Source organism: Kockovaella imperatae (assembly GCF_002102565.1).
Source record: "Kockovaella imperatae strain NRRL Y-17943 chromosome Unknown BD324scaffold_14, whole genome shotgun sequence".
Taxonomy (NCBI): domain Eukaryota; kingdom Fungi; phylum Basidiomycota; class Tremellomycetes; order Tremellales; family Cuniculitremaceae; genus Kockovaella; species Kockovaella imperatae.
Genome location: NW_019028954.1, coordinates 411,307 through 429,332, shown reverse-complemented (window position 1 = coordinate 429,332; position 18,026 = coordinate 411,307). Strand labels below are relative to the sequence as shown.

The window sequence follows — 18,026 nt, the reverse complement described above, 5'->3', positions numbered from 1 at the left end:
CACCTCAAGCTCAGAGACGCCTTCCACAAATGGTTCCAACGGATCATCTCTGTCCAGCTCAAAGACGAAGAAGAAGATTGCCAAAGCCGCTGCAAAGCTTGGATTAAGTTCTTCGAGCTCTACGAAAGACAAGCTCAAGGATGAAGCTGATGGGAGTGCCATGGCTGTTCCTGAGCCAGCGACGGTGACGGTGCAGACTAAGACTTTGTCGACTCCGGCAGCCAAGTCGAACGGAGAAGCAAAGCTTCCATTGGCTCCCATTGAACCAGCTTCGAAGTCTCTAGTCAATGGGAATGGTGCTGCAGGAAATGGTCAATCACTAGCTCCTCCTGCTGATCTTCAAGTCCCCACTGACCGACCCTCACCCAAGTCTATCGGATCATCCTTCAGTCCTCCTCCGCCAGCTTCCGCAACCCTTTCACCTTCTTCCGGCCCCAATCTCCCTCGAAAGTCGAGTTTGTCTCGATCACCCCCTGCGTCGAAATTCACCCCTGATCTTCCTGACTCCCTACCTCATCCGAGTGACCCTCTGCCCGTCAATCGCAAAAGAAAGACACCAACGGACTTTGGTGAGACGCCAGGATCTCCCGGTAGAAGTGCGGTGAAATTCGAGGATGGAATCGGACCTGGAGAGGGGAAAGACGGAGAGACCACGATCAAAAAGCCAAAGAGCAATCAAAATGTCATTGAGAGGACGATCTGGACCTTTATCATGATTGGGGTCTTCATCGGTGAGTTGAAGATCTGGTCCCACAGCTGATGAGCAGCTCTCCTCTGCCTCGGCCACCCTTACATGATCCTCTTGGTCATGCTGTGTCAGACTTTGGTATACAAGGAAGTCACTGCACTGTTTGATCTCCGTGACGGTGAGTCACGACACTGACATTTTTCGTTGACGCCTTGCAGAGGGGACGAAGAGTTTGGAGAATGATTTGTGGAGCAAGACTCTGAACTGGTAAGCATCCATTCGTAGAGTAATGCTCACCTCCAGGTACTTCCTCGTCGTAACCAACTACTTCCTTTACGGCGAATCGATCATTTACTACTTCAAGCACATTGTCTTTGTAGATGCGTTCTTCATTCCCTTTGCACGGAACCACCGGTTCATCAGCTTCATGCTGTATATGGTCGGTGAGTCATGCGCCGTTCGGGCTGAATTGACAACGCAACAGGTTTCGTCGGATTTGTTGGCAACCTCCAACGCCAGTATCTCAGACAACAGTTTGCACTTTTCTGCTGGGTCCATATCACTCTGCTCCTGATCGTCGTCTCGAGGTGAGTTCGCCCGATGTGCTCTGGCTCACGTTCAGCCACTTCATCGTCAACAACATTCTCGAAGGACACGTGTGGTTCTTCATTCCTGCGTCCTTAGTCATTTGCAACGACGTCATGGCCTACGTCTGTGGAAAGCTTTTTGGACGAACACCCCTCATCAAGCTCAGTCCAAAAAAGACAGTGGAGGGATTCGTCGGAGCTTTTATCTGCACCCTCATATTTGGTCTTCTGGTGAGATTGCGCATGACGAGTGATCGCTAAGTTATCAGTGGGGCACGTTCTTCATGCGATTCAAGTACATGGTCTGCCCAGCGAGAGATCTCGGCACCAACGTCTTTTCGCACGTCACCTGCAAGCTCAATCCGGTGTTTGTCTGGCGAGACTACGAGTTCACGGGACCAATCCGCAACATTCTCGAGACGATCGTGAGTGAGGCGTTGGATGACTTTGCCTGACTATTCAGCTCGGTCACGCCCCTCCGACCGTGCCTTATGCGCCGTTCCAGCTTCATGTTCTGGTCATGGCCACCTTTGCGTCTCTCGTCGCTCCGTTTGGCGGGTTCTTCGCTTCTGGATTTAAACGAGCATTCAACATCAAAGACTTTGGAGACTCCATTCCCGGTCACGGAGGCATGACCGACCGTATGGATTGCCAGTGAGTCGTGGGAAGCGGATGACAGCTGACCTGCAAAAGGTTCATGATGGGCATGTTCTCTTACGTCTATTACTCGTCGCTCATCCGGGTGCGTAGCTTCACGCTAAAGGGGCCCTGGCGCTGACTCGTTGCAGATCCAATACGTGACTGTCGGATCGATCATGCAGACTGTGGTAACGTCTTTGAGTGCATCTGAGCAGCTCGAGCTGTTGAAGGATCTGCGAACTTTCCTTAAAGGTCAAGGTGTGAGGGTGTAAAGGAGACAAAACATCTATAGAATTATTTACATTAATGCAAATAGCGCGTCCGACCTACGCGCCTGAAACTCAATTCAACATTGGACATGATGCAATGCCTACACCGCCATTATCTCTGCTTCACGCCTTGCTCGATGCTTTGAACATACCTATACATCCCCCAACGCTATCCTCGACCTCTCCGTCGCTCTTGCTGTTGATGCTAGAGACAATCAGAGGAGAGAGATTGGCATTGCTGCCAACCAGGAGGCAGAAGCAAGAAGGGATAGAACACGAGATGGACATGATCAAGTGTGTCCTTGGTGTCCTGGATGAGACCTTGGGAAGAGACTTGACAGTGGTTGACCCTCGTAAAGTCGTCGATGGAAACGAGGCGGAACTAGAAGTGGTCATCATGGCTTTGACGGTCCTCGCTAGGCGGAACGGAGTTCACGTCCGAGTCCCTGCTCGGCCTGTCCAGGTCGATCACTTTGAAGAGGATGAATGCGAAAAAGATGAGAGAGGTCTACCGACACCTCTCGATCCGGATCTGTCCTTCAGTCCAGCACTGGATCGAAGTGAGACTGATGTATTTGGCTCTGGACTAAACGGCACGGAATTTGGCTCTGGCTTATTTGACGGACCCCCTAGATCATCCCGCTATGTGAATCATGCGGAGACTGAGCAAGGAGCACGCGCTTTCAACGACACCTGGATCGACTCGGAGTCTGCCCATCTCGAGATGCAGACGAGTCCTACATCGTCATACATGCTCAAAGACGGCTCTACAAGCACGGGGCATAGCAGCAGGACTATTCTCGATGAGATTATCGAGGAATTTGGACTCGACCCACAAGGATAGAAGAACCCTTCTCATGTTCTTCGGAGGGCCCCTTGGGCCATGGCGAATGCTCCTCCTTTCAAGACCTTATTGGCGTGTCTGAAAGTCAGGCTGGTCCGAACGCCTCGCTCAGCCTTCCACGAACTGGTATCAGCTCTCAATCTATCCATGATGTCTGGATCGCCCAACAAGTCGGCATTGGAAATGATGACCGGGGGATCGTCCATGGAGTCGGGTTGCAAGCTTGCGGAAGGCAGGGGTCGAGAGAGGACACTGTCGCTCATACGCGCTGCTATGCCGTGCAGATGGGAAGTGTATAGACTTGAAGAGAGGATGAGAAGAGATCGAGGGAGGAGGAGAAGGTGGGCGAGTGGTATAGCGGCGATGGGTCGTCCCGCCGATGTATCGGTGGAGGATGCCAGCGTCGCGACCATGGGAGGTGAAGGTGTCGTGGTGGACAGATATTGGTGTATGTCCAGTACGGTGTGCGAACCTAGAGAGAGGGTAGCGACCAAAGGTCGAAATGCAGGTCCATCTTCGTGAGGCTTGTAACGGAGACTGTTAGCGGCGAGACGGGACGTGGAGGAAGAACGGCCTCACGGATATGCCCTGAAGTGGTTGATATTCGTTGACCAGGACTTGATTTATACCCAAGACTCTACCATGACCTGTGTATTCATGCCCCGAAGCCACATCCAGAAAGCTGTCTATTCGTTGAATGATGTCGGGACTGCTGTCAGTGCAAGGGTCGGTCTCGAATCTTACAATGACGTGAGCCATTCTGGCAGTGGCTCCGGTAAGAGTGTCCCTCCTGACGACATGGTACCGCCTGACACCTCAGCGCAAAGACTCAATCATATTCCCCTACCCCAGTACTGTAGCCTTCGCAACATCAATCTTTGCCGTCTTGATTATCGCTCACCTCCTGCCTGAACCGACTTTCTTCCATTTCGGCTGTGGACTCTCTTCGAGCTGACGAAGAGGTGGTCAGCCAAATGATTGATGGTGAGTTGTACCTTTCGTAAAAGATACTCTTCCTCCTGAGCAGTGATAAAGTCGGGTATACTATAGAGGTCACTTTCGCTGCCGTTGCATCGAACCCCTTTGTTGCTCACTAATACGCCGCTGGAGGGATGTTCTTGATTTGGAAATGATCTAGCGCAGGAAACGACTTTGGATCGACATGTGCGTACGAAGACGACGAGGCGTCGACTTTGTCGTCAAGCGCTATCGGCATGTTCCCTCACAGCAGCTTGACAGGGTGACAGTGTTCAAATGGCAAAATGGTTTGCCGCTGGGTCGACCTCCACCACCAGAGGAATGACCAGTCGGTATACATGAAGATATGACAACAAAACCCTGATACAGCTTTGATACCCTACTCTACCTTGCTACCTTGACCTGGCCCTGCCTGTACCAGTCTCCTCCTGATCATTGCCAAATAACCAGTCCAACCCCGATGCCTTTGCCAATGTTCTCTTGACGTAACCCTGGACGGCATCTTGCCATTCTCCGCCTGCTCCGCCAGCCGCAGCATTGCCAGCTGCTGAACTCAACAAGTCATTCAAGACGTCTCCTACACCTTCGTTCGAAGCTCTCGTCTTCCTCTTCTTTCCGTTCCTCGTCCGTGATGAGATGGGCTCTTCTTGCTGACCTAGGCCGAAGATCCCACCAGTCCTCGATGAACTCTTCTTCGTCCGAGATTTCGTACTCGAGCTTGCGCCAAACAAACTTGCGATCCCAGGGGACCATTGTCTCCCAACTTGGGGTTGAGATAATCCAGCCCATTCCTTGGCAGCCTGGACGAGCTCTTCAACTCCTCCCTGTCCTGAATTGGCCATGACCCAGCCTGCCAATGCCAGTATCGGTCCGATCTTCATCGTGAAGCGTAGGAACCGGGAGAAGTAGCCTAATATGGACATGGTCGTTGTCCATACTATGTAAAAGGCGAGGACGACGATGAGGTATTTGGCATAGGGGAACAGGGTCCGTATGAGAGGAATGAAGGAGGAGGGTTCGGACAAGTTTGGAGGATGCAGGTAGAGGGCTTGAAGGTCAGCTGGGAGGTGGGGTACAATATAGCGAGCAAGCTGGCTAGCAGGATGTCAGAACGTACTATGGCCTCAGAACGGACTCATACTCACTCCATATTGATGAGGAGGACAGGTGGGCTATAAGGTAAAGTGCGTAAACAGACAATGGACAAAATCAATGACGAAAGACTCGCGACGTGGCAAAGTGGCAATTCGAAAGCAGGTCGTTTCAGGCCGTGACGGATGCAATGGACTTGGAACAGGTACATGGTAGTTATGTGTGAGCGCGAAGGACTCAATCCGCACGGTAAAGGGTGCTCCAGTGCTATACGACCCACAGCATATGCACCTGATGCTATGCTATGATTAAACCTCGGACGATGTCGGTGTTTGAGTCGCCGAGATGCCTCGACTAGCTTCAGCCTTGATGCATCATGTCTCTTTGCGCGTGACAAGGGAAAAGTCGCCTGCCCATCATGCGCTAAGAGTCATGCAAGCTACGTGACATTGCCCTTCATTCCCGCTCTCGAAGCAATGCCTCGCCCTCTTCTTCTACAACCTTCCAGACAGCCAAAACATCCTCCATCGTGGTCCTATAGCCCCCGGTCTGTATCCTTAAGACCTCCATGTTCCCTTCCTCACTGCCAAGCATGGCAGGTGTGATGAAGACATCGGATCGATGATCTAGACGAGACGATAGCTTAGAATTTAGCTTGTTGAGGTCGTCTGAGGCCAAGGCATTTGGAGATTGCCCCGGATTGAGTCGGAACACAACCATAGAGAGTGATTGAGGAGTGACGAGTTCAAAGCGGGCAGAGGAACGGATCATGTCTCCCAACCGAGAGCTGAGCTCTACACCCTTGATGATCAGCGACCGCTGCGACCCCATCTCACCCTTTGTATATGCTTTTGAAAGCCTGACACGCCAAAACTTCTCAAGACGAACCATAATTTCGGACTGCGGAATCGTCTGCCAAGCGCAAGTTGCCAATTCCGATAGTCAATGACTTCGCCGGCTTCACTTTCCTTGGATCGGAGGTAGAACTATCGTCAGGAGGGTCCAGAGATTCGTCGACTCACGGGTGTCATGCTCATGGCGGATGTCAAGGTCTGTCTGTTGCGCACATAGAGCAGGGCTAAGAGGTCAGCGAGGACAACGAAGCCGAGACTCACAGCAGTCGAATCCGACCAAGCCCCACTTGTGCATATTCGTACAGAATGAATCTGCATACTCGTTGACCTCGGCGTGTCTGAGAGACTCGCGCAATGAGGGCACGCTGTAGGCTACGCCTGCCCACTGGGTCGTCAGATCCTCTCAGCCCATGAAGGCTCACCGCCGCATCGACATGGAAGAACAAAGTTGGGTAATCACGACCTAGGTGTCAGCCGCTTGCTACAACTTGCTCAACCCACAGACTTGACCAATCTCTGCTATACGATCGACTGCGCCGGTGTTGGTCGTTCCCACCGTACCAACTGTCACATGAGCCCGGCTTGATTCGAGACGACATACTGACGAAGAAAGGGACCAGGCCGTTGGCGATATCTTCTTCGATCACCCGTCGCAATGCGTCTCCCCGGAGACTGTAATTATCGGCGGCGCTCACAGGAACAGCTTTCCATTGGAGGCCTAGCAGTAGAGCCGCCTAGACATGGTTCAGCGACATACCTTCACCACATCTTTACCTTGGCGCCCAATGAGTGAGTATGTGTACTGCCGTAGATCACCAGCCTTTGACCATACTTTTCTCGAATCTTCATGGGAGTATCTGAATCAGGGACCCTTCCAGTCTTGACCCCTTCTTCCACGTCTGGTTCCTTCTCCGATAAGATTCTCAACGCCCTCTCCCTCGCTGCGATAGCCACGGTGAGCACGACCTCGGATGCAGTCGTCTACGGAAGTCGTCAGCGAAAGACATCGGACCCTTGACTTGCTATAATGACACCTCCACCTCGCTTTGACTTGATATAGAAATCTGGGTGCAAATCAAATAGATTCGCGCACCAATCCAAGACCACCTGCTCGAGCTCTGTGCATGCGGGAGAGCAGATCCACTGCTCTAGTCAGGACAGCCTGAGATGCATACTCACATTAAATCCTGGATTCGAGACGCTTGCCGTGTAGAGCTCTCCTATCATGCTTTCAAACGTTGAGATGGATGGAAAGTAGGCAGTGAATTTACCGTGTTGCCAATGCGTGATGCCTTGGCGTCAGCATGGTGTGAGATTGAGTTAAGCTCACCAGGCAACACATGCTTCTCGAACTCGCTAGAGATGACTTCGAAGTCCTCTCCTTGCTCTGGTGGATGATCTGCCCGTGAGCATCCGTGTAAAGTTCAGAACCCACCGGGCAAAGCATTGATGAGGTAACCCGGTTTGACCTCGGCTTTCACGGGTCGCTCTGCCAGAGTAGCGTAGTAGTCACAGATTCTATCGATGGCAGCATAGCCCGCCTTCCGAAAGCTGCCATGAGCTTCGTTCCTTATCACGTTCTTACGCTTCAATGTCCATAATCGTCAATGTTCGTCGTCTGTAGCAAACCCGATTGAAACTCCATGATGGTCAATGTTCAAATCCGAAATATCGGCGATCTTCGCCGAAAACGGTTGCATCAATCTATGTATGTCTGGCTAAGTCTACTCGCTGATATCGTCGAGAGCAGAGATGAGAGGCGAGAAGAGAGGCTGTCCTCGCTTCTTGTAGAAAGCAACCACCTTTTCGGCCCGCTTGGCGATTCCAGCCGGGGTGAGCTCGTACTGTCGTCGTCAGCCTAATCTGGCGTTTCCACTTGCCTTCTCGTACACCTTGGCATATGGTCCTGATGCTCCCCAAGCCTTGAGTCCAAAGTGGTCGTGACTGAGTTGACCCCATCCAAAGGTGGAGTATGCTTCGACGGAGAGGATAGGATGTCCAGAGGGCAGAACGGAGAGCTTGTAGTCTCGGTCTTGGGCACCCTGCGGATCAGCAATGATCACGAGTCTCAGACTCACGAAGACCTCGAAGGAAGGGATAGAAACAACACGGGAGGTGATGCCTTTTGATTTGAGCTGTTGAGCGGCCTCGACGCAGAGTCCGACCTCGGAACCGGTGGAGACAAGAGTCACATCGGCTATATATAGATCAGCACAATCAGGCAGGAGACTCACCATTCTCGCTCTCGTGGACGACGTATCCACCCTTGGTCGCCTTCTCGATCGACGAGTTCTCAAGTTGAGGCAGCTGGACGTCAGAGGCTATCCAATGGTAGGTAGTGCTTACGTTTTGACGCGAGAGAGCAAGGACAGAGGGCGTGTGAGGGGACAGGATCGAGGTAAGGTAAGCAGCAGAAGTCTGCAGATCAGCGATGTCACACAACACAACTCGCCTCATTGCCGTCTGCGGGTCTGGAAGTGTCAGCCGTGTATCGTGCCGGACACTCACCTCCAGAACGCAAGGTTGGGCAGAGCTCGCAACCAAGCGGCAGTCTCGACGGGTTGATGAGTAGGACCATCTTCTCCGAGACCGATGGAGTCGTGCGTAGCGACGGTGATGACTCGAAGGTGGGACAAAGCAGAGAGACGGACAGCGCCGGCAGCGTACGAGACAAAGTTGAGGAAAGTCGAGCAGAGGGGGATGATACCTCCGTAAGCGGCAAGACCGTTGCAAATGGCCTCCATGGCATGTTCACGGACACCGTATCGGAAATACCTTCCCTGGTAGGATCCGAGGCCGGTCGAGGGGTGTTGGAAGTCCTCGGCAGTCTTCCATCGGGTCAAGTTGGAGCCGGTGAGATCGGCTGACCCAACGACGACCTCAGGCAAGACCTCGACGATCTTGGTAATGACAGTCTCGGAGAGCTTTCGACTGGCGATAGCCGGGTCGTCAATCTTGTAGACGGGAAGAGCCTTCTCCCAGCCGTCTGGCAGACGTCCTTCGATACGTCGCTCGAGTTCCGCAGCCTCCTTGGGGTATTCTTGCTTGTACTTGTTGAAGAGCTCATTCCATTCAGCCTCCGCCTTGGCTCCCTTGTCTCCGATCTTGGCGTACAAGTCGGTGACTTCCTGAGGAACGGCAAAGGTCTCTTCGGGGTTGAAACCAAACTTGGTCTTCATCTGAGCAATATCGTCCTTCTTCAATGGGGCGCCATGAACATCGTGAGAGCCGGCCTTGAGAGATCCGTATCCAATCTTGGTCTTCAGGTTGATCATGGTCGGTCCGTTGGTGTTCTTCTTTGCCTCCGTGATGGCGGCATCGATGGCCTCAAAATCGTCATCACCATTTTCGACGTGAAGGACATTCCAGCCATAAGACTTGTATCGTTGCTCGACATTCTCGGTAAATGAGACGGCAGTGTCACCGTCAATGGTGATTTCTGTCGTCAGCGAAGTGTAACGGAGGGCAGACTCACTGTTGTCGTCGTAGATAGCAATGAGGTTGGAAAGCTTGAGATGGCTGATTTTCAGCGAGATCTGTGAGTCGCGCACTCACCCAGCCAAAGAGCAAGCTTCGCCAGAGACACCTTCTTGAAGACATCCGTCACCCATGAAAGCTGTCGTCAGCTGGGAACACAAGGTCATAGCTCACCATAGGTGTGATTGGTCACCAATGGGAAACCCTCCTTGTTGAAGACAGCTCCCATGTGGGCCTGAGCGATAGCGAGACCGACGGCGTTGGAAATACCTAGGATCAGCGCCGTTTACCGATGACCCTCACCTTGACCCAAAGGACCAGTGGTGACTTCGATACCGTCTGTGACACCGACTTCGGGATGTCCGGGGGTGATCGAGTCGACCTGTCGGAACGATTTCAGGTCGTCCATGGAGACTTTGTAGCCGGCAAGATGGAGCATGACGTATTGAAGGGCGCATCTACAGGTCAGTCAGGGCTCGTGTCTCGCATGCTCACGCATGACCGTTGGAAAGGACAAATCGGTCACGGTTGAACCATTTTGAGTTCTTGGAGCTGTAGTTTAGGTGTCTGCTCCAGAGGATATGGGCGACGGGAGCCATGCCCTAGGATTGATCAGTGGACATAGACTGGTGTAACTTGCCATGGGAGCTCCTGGATGTCCAGAATTTGCCTGTTGTCAGCGAGATCTGGAGTATGACATACCTTTCCTACCGTGTCGACGGCAAGAGCACGGATGGTGCTATAGACAGTCAGCTCTACAGGAATAAAGCAGGACTCACTTGACGGCAGTGAGATCAGTTTTGCTTGCCATTGTGCGGAGCTGTTTGACGATGTATTGTCAATGGAGAAAGAGAGTGAGAGTGAATAGGGATGAATGAGTATGCAGCACCACACTTTTGGGGAGCAGCAATTCGGGCACATTTTTCCCATCTTCTCGGCAGAAAACATCGGCGGATACGGGCCGGTGGACATTGGGTTGCTGCCGCCGCACACTTTCATCATCTATATTCAAAGTATGTCCTCCAACGATGCCGCCGACGATCCCTTCTACCTCTACGATCACGTCGTTCTTCCCTCTTTCGTCTCCTAGCTTCTTCCTCCTCTGCCCTCATCTTAGCACTTTCCTCTTCTTCCAACACTGTAGCGTTCTGTAGTTCCCCGTGGGTTGCTGCCCACTCGTGCTTGGTACGGATGAATCGACACATGAGCGGGATGGCGGACAGGGCAAAAGCAATGTAGAGACATAGTGATGCACCACCTGTAAAGGCTTCGCCAAGGCTGTCCAAACGTTAGCTGTTAGAAATGGCAGCGTTTAACTTGCCCGCTCTCAACCGTGTATGCATTGGCGTTGGAAGCGACCGAGTGTTTCAGAATCTTGTCAATTGTCCACTGTGTGTGAGATCAAATCGTCGTCATAGCGACCCACTGCAACCAAGGCTAGACTTGCGGAGGCGAGGATCGTCCCATGTTGAAACCATCCAGGCTGGGACTGCATGTCAGTCGAGACTCTGGAGCACTCCCACATTGGTGTCACGACGATATTGACGCCAAGCCGACAAGCTCACGGGCACCACTGCAAGTAGGGTGATCAACAGCGCTGCAGTCAGCTATCGTCACACCGCTCCGCACCTAGCCCATGAAGGATGAGAAGATGGACGAGGAATGAGTTGAAATCGTCAGAGCTAAGGCCACTAATGATCAGCGGCATTGTAACGACGCTCACCTATTGGTATTGTCAAGGAGTTGGTCCATACTGTACCACCCGCTGGTACGAGAGCAGGACGTTCTGGCGTTAGCTAGATCGAGGCGGGGACTAACTGTCTCGAATCTGCACTTTTGACACACCAACCCCAGGTTCCTAACGTCAGATAACCAGCCGCGTCCCTTTTTCGCCGGGTCTGCTGGTCCAGCGTTGCAGTATACAGAGCGCTATAATCCTCTGCGTCGAGCTGGATCTTGATCAAAGCGAAGTCCGCTCTCAGTCTGGACGCCGAGCAGGTGACGATGAACAGGAGAAAGAGGCCGATCAAAAGTGGCAAGAGAGGCGCAAACGACCACCAAAGAGCAAGCTCCTTCTTCTGTGCGCCGCCTTGCTTGCCTTTCTCAGAGTCGCCCGATTGAGCATCTGCCTGGGATTCGTCATATGTAGGAGGATCAGTCTTGTCCGGTGCTTCAGTCAGCGTCTCCAGCGCCGGTAATTGATCTCGGAGGGAGTCCTTTCGGAACCTGTCATCAACACTGCGTGAGCGATGACGACGGCCGTAGCTGTCAGCACTCCTTGAGCGGCTCCTATGAGATCGATATGAGTCCACGGACCCTTTGCGACGGCGATCGTACAAATCGTGATGATGTGAGCCCATCGTGGAAGATGGATGATGAGATGAGCTACGATCTGACAGCCATAACGCGGTAAGAGGTCCAAAGGAAGGGGAGAGGAGACGGTTTGTGAATGGAAAGATACATGTCTCGTCCCCGCATCATGACGGTTGCCCTCCTCCTCCTTGTGACGCCTCCATACCGGCTCCTCCTCCTCCAGTGATAATTCTCGGATGCTCCACAACCAATTTGGGTCCTTCGAACATGCGATTGACCTCGGCTGATCTCTTCAAAACTTCCAGCTCGGCTTGGTGCTCCTGGTAAAATGTGGACAGGGATTCAGGTGAGGACGATGACGATGATCCGGACTCTAGGGAGGCGAGGACGGGTTTGAATACTTCATCGGTCCTGCGTAGGAAATGCGTGCGGAAATTATAGGTGGTGAATTTGGATGCAGCGGATTTGGTAGCGTTGTACAGTGTCTGGACCTGAGCCAAGGTTGGAGCTGGGGCCATGATGTTGAAGGTGATAGTGGTTGAAGAGTTGAAGTAGAGACGACTGGATGATGAAGAAGCGACTTTTATCATTCGAGCGGAGTTGACCGCTAACTCTGTATTCATGCATGATCATGCATTCAACCATGTCCTCGGTAGGGTCATCAGTCGAGTCAGGGGATGACCAGGTGCTGGCCCCGCTGCCGTCCAGGTCAGAGGTGCAAGAGTATGCTGCTCTCGTGCGGAACTTGGAGCGTCGGGAACGAACACTGGGCAAGCGTCTCTTGCTTCGACCAGACGACGATTTCAACGTGGAGAGCGAGCTCGAAAGTTCTGACGACAATCACGTCGATGACGGGCTCCATGCATCATCGCGACCAAGACGACCGAGGAACGGAAGGTTTCGTGAGACTAATCGACCCCGGCTGGTGAGGTCTAGACGCCAATACACTTATGAAGAGGACGACCGGTGGCCACTTGAGCCGAAGGCGTTGACCGGGACAAGCATAGAAGCCGTCATTGAGGACGTTGCGGCGACGCAGATCCTTGAGCAGCAGTTGCCAATGAGCAATTCTCCTGAAGATGATGCCTATGTCCCTCTTACGCTGGTGCAAGCCACGGAAGTCTATCTGAACAAGGTCTTAATCGAGTTGGCGGGGCTGAGACCCATGGACTTTGGTCACAGACGACGAGTTATGCCCACCATGACATGGGAGAGTGTGCTGAGCGCGGCGATGATGGTCGGGGACTCCTCGTGAGTAGACGAGGAGAGAGGCATGGCTAAGACTTGAGGATCGTCCTCGACGCCGCAGAAATGATTCGTAAAGCACTGCACCCGGAGAGTGGGGAGAGTGGTGAGTTTGGGATCCAGATTTTGGCTCATCACAGTTCACGAACATCGTCTCAAGGTGATGCAAAAGTATCGCCATCGACCCGTTACGATGGACGCACTTCTGTCAAGTATCATACCTGGTGGACCCAGGCTGAAACGAGCCCACCAGTCCGAGGCCGGTGAGTTCGATCCGTTCACCTCTAGCTGACGTACAGAGGTCGAAGCTCGAGCTGCGAAGCGAGCTGCAAGGCAAGAACTGCGGCAAGCCAAGGCTCAAGCAAATGCCGAACGTGTCGCAAGACGAGAGGCTCGACGGGCAGCGAAACGAACGAATGAGCACAAGCGCGAACGCAAACTGAAATAGTCACATATGATGGTCATTTGGAAGCTCTCCGAGCTGTACGCCCCTCTTCTCGAAATACAACCGTTCCTTCCAATGACCGATCCCTACAACACATCCTGAGTGTTCTCGCGCCAGTCTCTTCGAGGTGCGAACCACCAACGGCTCAGGCCACGGTCCGTCTGGAGGCTCGACCGCTTTTCGCTTGGAGGCAAGCCACGAGGACATTTCGGCATCGATCAGGGGCTCAAGAGATCGCCATTGAGGTCGAGACCGAATTACTAAAGGAGCGATGGCCTCAGCTCGACCTTCAAAGCCATTTGGGTCAAGATCCATCATCGTTGGACTTGTCGACCTTCCCCGATACTGCGCCGTCAGATCTGACCTCAATCTCGCCTCCGCTCTAAGCTCTGTGTCGGACTCATCCGCGTCCACACCGAGATCGTGATACGCGGGGTATGGGAAGATACTGCTGGAAGTGAATTCGCGTGGCTCCAAGCCCGAAGGCGCGTCGCCGTGCATTGGCCAAAAATACACGTTTGGGTCTGAACGATCCGGCACGAGAGGGTATTCGAGACCAGCCAGGCGGTTGCGGGACTGAGGTGCGCGAGTGCGGAGCCCGTGGGCGAGTGAAGGGGTTGGATGGTAAGGTCGTACTGTAGAGAGAAAGGGGTAGATTATCTCGTCCGAGAATGTGAGAGGAGGGGGTTTCGCGGTGATCGGAAGTGGCCTGGGTGTCGGACGAAGACTGGACCTGTTCCAAGGTCTGGCGTGTCCCGGCCCGGTAAAATGGTGATTTGATTTGTGATGAAGCTCTGGCGAGGGACAAGCTGGTGTAAGCCGAGCCCAGTCTATGACTTACTTCTGATAGGACAGTATGTATCCTTGAGCTTGTCAAAATGAGCATGCTTGATGTGATTCCTGAGATCACGGATGAACCCGAGCCCGTCCACCCTGCATCCTAACCAAGGGCATTTTGTTGAAGCTCTGAGACCTATGCTGGGTCCCGGATCCCGATTGATCCGAGTATAATGGACCTCAAGATGCTGATATGTCAGCAACTTGCTGAAACACTACGCTTGCCTTGCGGAAGAGATTGAGACTGCCGAGCACTGCATCGCAGCAATCTGAAGGCGCCGTCCATTTGCACTCGATCGGTCGAAGTCGATGATGCGCCTCTCTCAAGACTTGATCCAGTGTCCACTCCTCCTGGTCCGCATGAAGCCTTGTATTTGTGATTGGCTTGGCCGCTAGGGTGCTGGTATGTCCTGCAGATAAGGCTGACGCCACATGGGGCAGAGGGCGTATGAGAGACGAGCTCGGCAATGGGAACGGGGATGCTTTCGGGACCGCAGGTCCGGACAACTTTCTCGTTCGGATCGGTATTTCCACGACAGGGATGAGATTGGGATTGGGGCGAGGAGAGAGTGGTTTGCTGGGGGCTGTGGACATGTTGGAGGGACCTCCATGATTGGACATGAAGGCATGCGCCAGGGTTGCGTAATGGCGACTAGACCGATTTAGGGTTGAGAGCTGGCACCAACACCGAGTCCAGCACCATGCAAGACGAGTCTGCCAGCGTGCCGGCGACAATGTCAGCGGATCAGTGTTAAACAACGTCAAGAGCGCCTCAAGATGGATGAAGGACGTTGGAATAGGTCTCCAGGCTGACGCTTTCCCAAAGAGGCAATAAACGGTTGAGCAGACTGTACCTAAACATGGAAGAGCATCTGGCCATTTGACACTCATCACGTGACTAGAATACTGGTGCATCCTTGATGAACACCCTTGCTTCCTCCTTGCTCATAAAGGTCGCCACTGCATTGGCAGCACTCACAACGGCAGCCTTGGACAAGTGCGGTGAGACCGCCATGTACAATTCGAAAGGTTTGGTCATCCAACCGAGGCAGGCTTCGTGTTGTGTCTTGACATAAACGAGCCGAAGCGGTTCCGCTTGGCCGGCTTTCGCGTGCAACGAGTCATGCAGGTGCTGATAGAGGGTGATGAGGCTGTCGTCAGGAGTGCAAGCGCTTAAGACCCACCGATCTCGAGCTGCACCGTCGTATGGCGGCTCCCAGGATGGGGCCGTGATTTGGATGCTCTGACGGGACTTATAGATGAAGTGGTAGAGCCCGGGTAACGACACCGCGGCTGGGGATCAGCGAGGAATTGTCCCTGGCGCTCCGCTCACAAACAGAATACGAGTGGAGTGGAATTGCTTGTGAGATCCTGCTCAAGGTTTGGTCCCGAGCGAGTTTCTGGATTCAGCATATCTTTTGGTGTCTCGCCTTACCTCAACGACGATGTCCTTCCACCCTTGCAAGTCATTGAAGGCTTCCCGGTCGGCGCTGATGAATACCAACGTTATATCCTCAGTCACAGGACTGATATAGGCATGAACATAGCCTGCGGGGTTGAATTTAGGAAAGCAGATGGGTATCCATGTCTCAGACGATGTAAGCGTGGGTGAGGCTGCGAGTGTGTTGAGCAGGAGGTGCAAGTCTGACATTAGTTACGTCGCGCCAATGGACTCAACCTGAAGGATGTATGGAATGTTTGCGGGGTCTAAGAAGGGTGACAATGCGGCCGCTGGCGATTAGCAGAACGTAGAGCAGGTCCTGTCGTCGGTCGTCAGTTCAGCTCCAGGACTGCGCTTACCCTAAATTTTGCCGGAGGCATCAATGCCGCCGCAGCCGCCTCTCGAAGCGAGGGCGCCATCCGCAGAGGTTCCAGACTGGAGGTGAGATAGCTGAAGTCGTGCTGCGCCCGTTTGATCAGGGTGTGAAGGAAGTGCTCGGTGCCTTGAAATCAATACAGGCTCATCGAGGGCCCGTTCTCACCTTCCAGCAATCTCGAGAGGTCAAAGTTGCTCCTACGCTGGAAGGCCTTCGCGAGCTGTGTAGAGGTGACAATCGAGAGGACTTGCAGATGTATGTATTCCAGATGTGTGCGAAGCTAGATTTAGCCAGGACAATTTGCTTGAGAGACGCACAACGTGTTCTGGCTCGCCCCAATCGCTGACGCAGAAGAGGTATAGGGGCGCTTTGAGGAGGAAGGATATACGAGATTTACCGCGAATGATGGATCTGAAATCAGCGAGTACCAAGCAGTTATGCCTCACCTAGGACGGTCATCCTCAGCGGCATAGATCGAGACAAGGGCTTGAGCAACACCCATCAGACTTTGAACCTGCTCGTTCTCTCCGCTGAGGGTCAGTCCGAGATTATTGGCCTACGCACGAGGCGAACACGAGCTTGCCAGCGTGCGTGAGAATGTAGTACTGCCTTGATAAGCGCCGACGAGAGATGGACACTGTTCTGGCTCGCGAAGTTTCTCCGCTTCGAGATATTCCACTGGATCGCTTGACCAGATCTCTCAATCCCATGCGGGCAGAACCCGAGCCGATGACCATTTCTCCTTCGATCTCGATGGAGTTGATACTAGCTTCATCTGCAGCCCTGTCTTTGCCTTTTGTGCTTCGACGAGGGGTCATAGAGGGCGGAGTATGGGTATGAGGTGTCTCAGCCATGGTGGGATGGTGGAGAATGTGTCTAGATGAAGAGTGATTGAGACCGAGGTCTCACCCGAAAAGCCGACAAGTTGCAATGACGATCCATGTAGTATTCCGTTGTTTAGCATTCCACATTACTGTCAAGAACATGAGCTCAAGCAGCCTGCATCATATAAATGCGCAGCCGATCAGTCCTATAAAGTCATCTACAAGTGCTCAATTCACCCTCTTTCGAGATGTCCCCTCGCGTACGTATGATCAATCAGAAGTCCTCGAGCGAATCAAATATGGGCGAAGAATCCGAATCAGAATTCGGTCATCCTTCATTGACACCATCAGAAGGCCAGTTTCAATTTTCATGGCTCACTGTACTAAGGTCACCCTTCAAGCAACGAGAGAGGCTCCCAGGGCACAGAGTTCTGATCCACGCAACGTTGAGCGATCACTCTATCGACAGCCTGCGAGTGAGAGACGGTCCCGATTATTTGTATAAAATCTGTTCAAGGCTAAGGAGGAGATGCAAGGCTCACAGTTACAGATCTGAAGCAACTGCCCGCTCCCAACATCATCATGTAACACGGGCGAAGCTGGACATTCGCCCTTCGGCAAGGTCTACACATATCTAATGCAACAGATGGCGGTGCGACGAATCGGCCCACAAACTCAACGTCGACTCCGTATCTGAGAAAACGAAACGGCTCTGGGGTCGACGATATGCCTTCAGTCATAAGGACTCTGATGAGGCGGTCGAGACGGATGGCCGGTGATACCGTCCAGGCGGACGATGGCGCAAGGCGACACGGACCCGCTGAATCCTCATCAGGATCTGCAGGCCCTGACATTGAGTGACCTCTCGGATGCGGGACCCAAACACTGGATCACTGCGATTCTGATGCTTCGAGGCATCGAGCTCGTTCAAGTGAACAGCGAGACGATGACGACGATGAACGAAGAGCGGTGCCGAGCCGCGATAGACTGCTGCAGATCTGCCCGCTCAATCGGAAATTCACCAGCCGACAATTGAGTGATGGAAGAAGATGGTAGCGGGAGCGGGATCCAGTACGTGGGTGCATAACGAGGCGCATGCTAGCTCTGAAATGGGATT

The 18,026-nt window shown here is 53.0% G+C and overlaps 10 protein-coding genes across 10 annotated transcripts; 2 read left to right on the top strand and 8 right to left on the bottom strand.

Annotated features, from left to right (window-relative positions):
* Positions 1 to 160: 160 nt before the first annotated feature.
* On the top strand, positions 161 to 2,186 carry BD324DRAFT_583405 (cytidylyltransferase family-domain-containing protein; the record flags this gene model as incomplete). Its single annotated transcript, XM_022013623.1, has 10 exons — positions 161 to 731; positions 768 to 866; positions 907 to 955; positions 992 to 1,131; positions 1,173 to 1,275; positions 1,311 to 1,506; positions 1,545 to 1,700; positions 1,739 to 1,929; positions 1,969 to 2,017; positions 2,064 to 2,186. 10 exons carry the CDS (start codon positions 161 to 163, stop codon positions 2,184 to 2,186), a joined length of 1,677 nt encoding a protein of 558 aa, XP_021868789.1.
* An 846-nt stretch (positions 2,187 to 3,032) lies between these two features.
* BD324DRAFT_156655 (hypothetical protein) lies at positions 3,033 to 4,530 on the bottom strand. The gene is made up of 7 exons (XM_022012047.1): positions 4,122 to 4,530; positions 4,023 to 4,071; positions 3,929 to 3,978; positions 3,875 to 3,888; positions 3,772 to 3,835; positions 3,607 to 3,736; positions 3,033 to 3,551 (listed from the first exon to the last, which is right to left on the bottom strand). The coding sequence occupies exons 1-7, from the start codon at positions 4,241 to 4,243 to the stop codon at positions 3,039 to 3,041; spliced, it is 942 nt and encodes a 313-aa protein (XP_021868788.1). The 5' UTR covers positions 4,244 to 4,530; the 3' UTR covers positions 3,033 to 3,038.
* BD324DRAFT_157012 (hypothetical protein) lies at positions 4,158 to 5,210 on the bottom strand. Its single transcript, XM_022012048.1, has 2 exons — positions 5,151 to 5,210; positions 4,158 to 5,100 (listed from the first exon to the last, which is right to left on the bottom strand). Exons 1-2 carry the CDS (start codon positions 5,153 to 5,155, stop codon positions 4,398 to 4,400), a joined length of 708 nt encoding a protein of 235 aa, XP_021868787.1. The 5' UTR covers positions 5,156 to 5,210; the 3' UTR covers positions 4,158 to 4,397.
* A 126-nt stretch (positions 5,211 to 5,336) lies between these two features.
* BD324DRAFT_636236 (putative aromatic-L-amino-acid decarboxylase) lies at positions 5,337 to 7,714 on the bottom strand. Its single transcript, XM_022016881.1, has 14 exons — positions 7,697 to 7,714; positions 7,537 to 7,659; positions 7,387 to 7,502; positions 7,282 to 7,350; positions 7,131 to 7,243; positions 6,975 to 7,094; positions 6,726 to 6,932; positions 6,553 to 6,685; positions 6,453 to 6,515; positions 6,374 to 6,414; positions 6,213 to 6,336; positions 6,120 to 6,175; positions 5,934 to 6,083; positions 5,337 to 5,898 (listed from the first exon to the last, which is right to left on the bottom strand). Exons 2-14 carry the CDS (start codon positions 7,548 to 7,550, stop codon positions 5,554 to 5,556), a joined length of 1,551 nt encoding a protein of 516 aa, XP_021868786.1. The 5' UTR covers positions 7,551 to 7,659; positions 7,697 to 7,714; the 3' UTR covers positions 5,337 to 5,553.
* Positions 7,625 to 10,311, bottom strand: BD324DRAFT_636234 (putative transketolase). Its single transcript, XM_022016880.1, has 15 exons — positions 10,208 to 10,311; positions 10,131 to 10,167; positions 10,069 to 10,098; positions 9,924 to 10,030; positions 9,732 to 9,886; positions 9,603 to 9,698; positions 9,507 to 9,567; positions 9,427 to 9,470; positions 8,460 to 9,390; positions 8,404 to 8,422; positions 8,298 to 8,369; positions 8,186 to 8,258; positions 8,030 to 8,148; positions 7,832 to 7,993; positions 7,625 to 7,795 (listed from the first exon to the last, which is right to left on the bottom strand). Exons 1-15 carry the CDS (start codon positions 10,237 to 10,239, stop codon positions 7,676 to 7,678), a joined length of 2,058 nt encoding a protein of 685 aa, XP_021868785.1. The 5' UTR covers positions 10,240 to 10,311; the 3' UTR covers positions 7,625 to 7,675.
* Positions 10,312 to 10,409: 98 nt separating this feature from the next.
* Positions 10,410 to 12,285, bottom strand: BD324DRAFT_636223 (hypothetical protein). The gene is made up of 6 exons (XM_022016879.1): positions 11,247 to 12,285; positions 11,152 to 11,214; positions 11,058 to 11,119; positions 10,952 to 11,025; positions 10,855 to 10,917; positions 10,410 to 10,817 (listed from the first exon to the last, which is right to left on the bottom strand). The coding sequence occupies exons 1-6, from the start codon at positions 11,786 to 11,788 to the stop codon at positions 10,725 to 10,727; spliced, it is 897 nt and encodes a 298-aa protein (XP_021868783.1). The 5' UTR covers positions 11,789 to 12,285; the 3' UTR covers positions 10,410 to 10,724.
* On the bottom strand, positions 11,906 to 12,259 carry BD324DRAFT_583259 (hypothetical protein; the record flags this gene model as incomplete). Its single annotated transcript, XM_022013610.1, has 1 exon — positions 11,906 to 12,259. The coding sequence occupies one exon, from the start codon at positions 12,257 to 12,259 to the stop codon at positions 11,906 to 11,908; it is 354 nt and encodes a 117-aa protein (XP_021868784.1).
* On the top strand, positions 12,078 to 13,743 carry BD324DRAFT_155978 (hypothetical protein). The gene is made up of 4 exons (XM_022012043.1): positions 12,078 to 12,992; positions 13,031 to 13,092; positions 13,127 to 13,249; positions 13,286 to 13,743. Exons 1-4 carry the CDS (start codon positions 12,367 to 12,369, stop codon positions 13,432 to 13,434), a joined length of 960 nt encoding a protein of 319 aa, XP_021868782.1. The 5' UTR covers positions 12,078 to 12,366; the 3' UTR covers positions 13,435 to 13,743.
* BD324DRAFT_156231 (hypothetical protein) lies at positions 13,270 to 15,380 on the bottom strand. Its single transcript, XM_022012044.1, has 3 exons — positions 14,494 to 15,380; positions 14,273 to 14,456; positions 13,270 to 14,240 (listed from the first exon to the last, which is right to left on the bottom strand). Exons 1-3 carry the CDS (start codon positions 15,181 to 15,183, stop codon positions 13,435 to 13,437), a joined length of 1,680 nt encoding a protein of 559 aa, XP_021868781.1. The 5' UTR covers positions 15,184 to 15,380; the 3' UTR covers positions 13,270 to 13,434.
* Positions 15,167 to 16,822, bottom strand: BD324DRAFT_643462 (vacuolar fusion protein MON1; the record flags this gene model as incomplete). Its single annotated transcript, XM_022017548.1, has 10 exons — positions 15,167 to 15,419; positions 15,453 to 15,561; positions 15,602 to 15,668; positions 15,704 to 15,912; positions 15,947 to 16,028; positions 16,069 to 16,211; positions 16,251 to 16,365; positions 16,403 to 16,496; positions 16,532 to 16,615; positions 16,650 to 16,822. 10 exons carry the CDS (start codon positions 16,820 to 16,822, stop codon positions 15,167 to 15,169), a joined length of 1,329 nt encoding a protein of 442 aa, XP_021868780.1.
* Between the last annotated feature and the right edge of the window lie 1,204 nt (positions 16,823 to 18,026).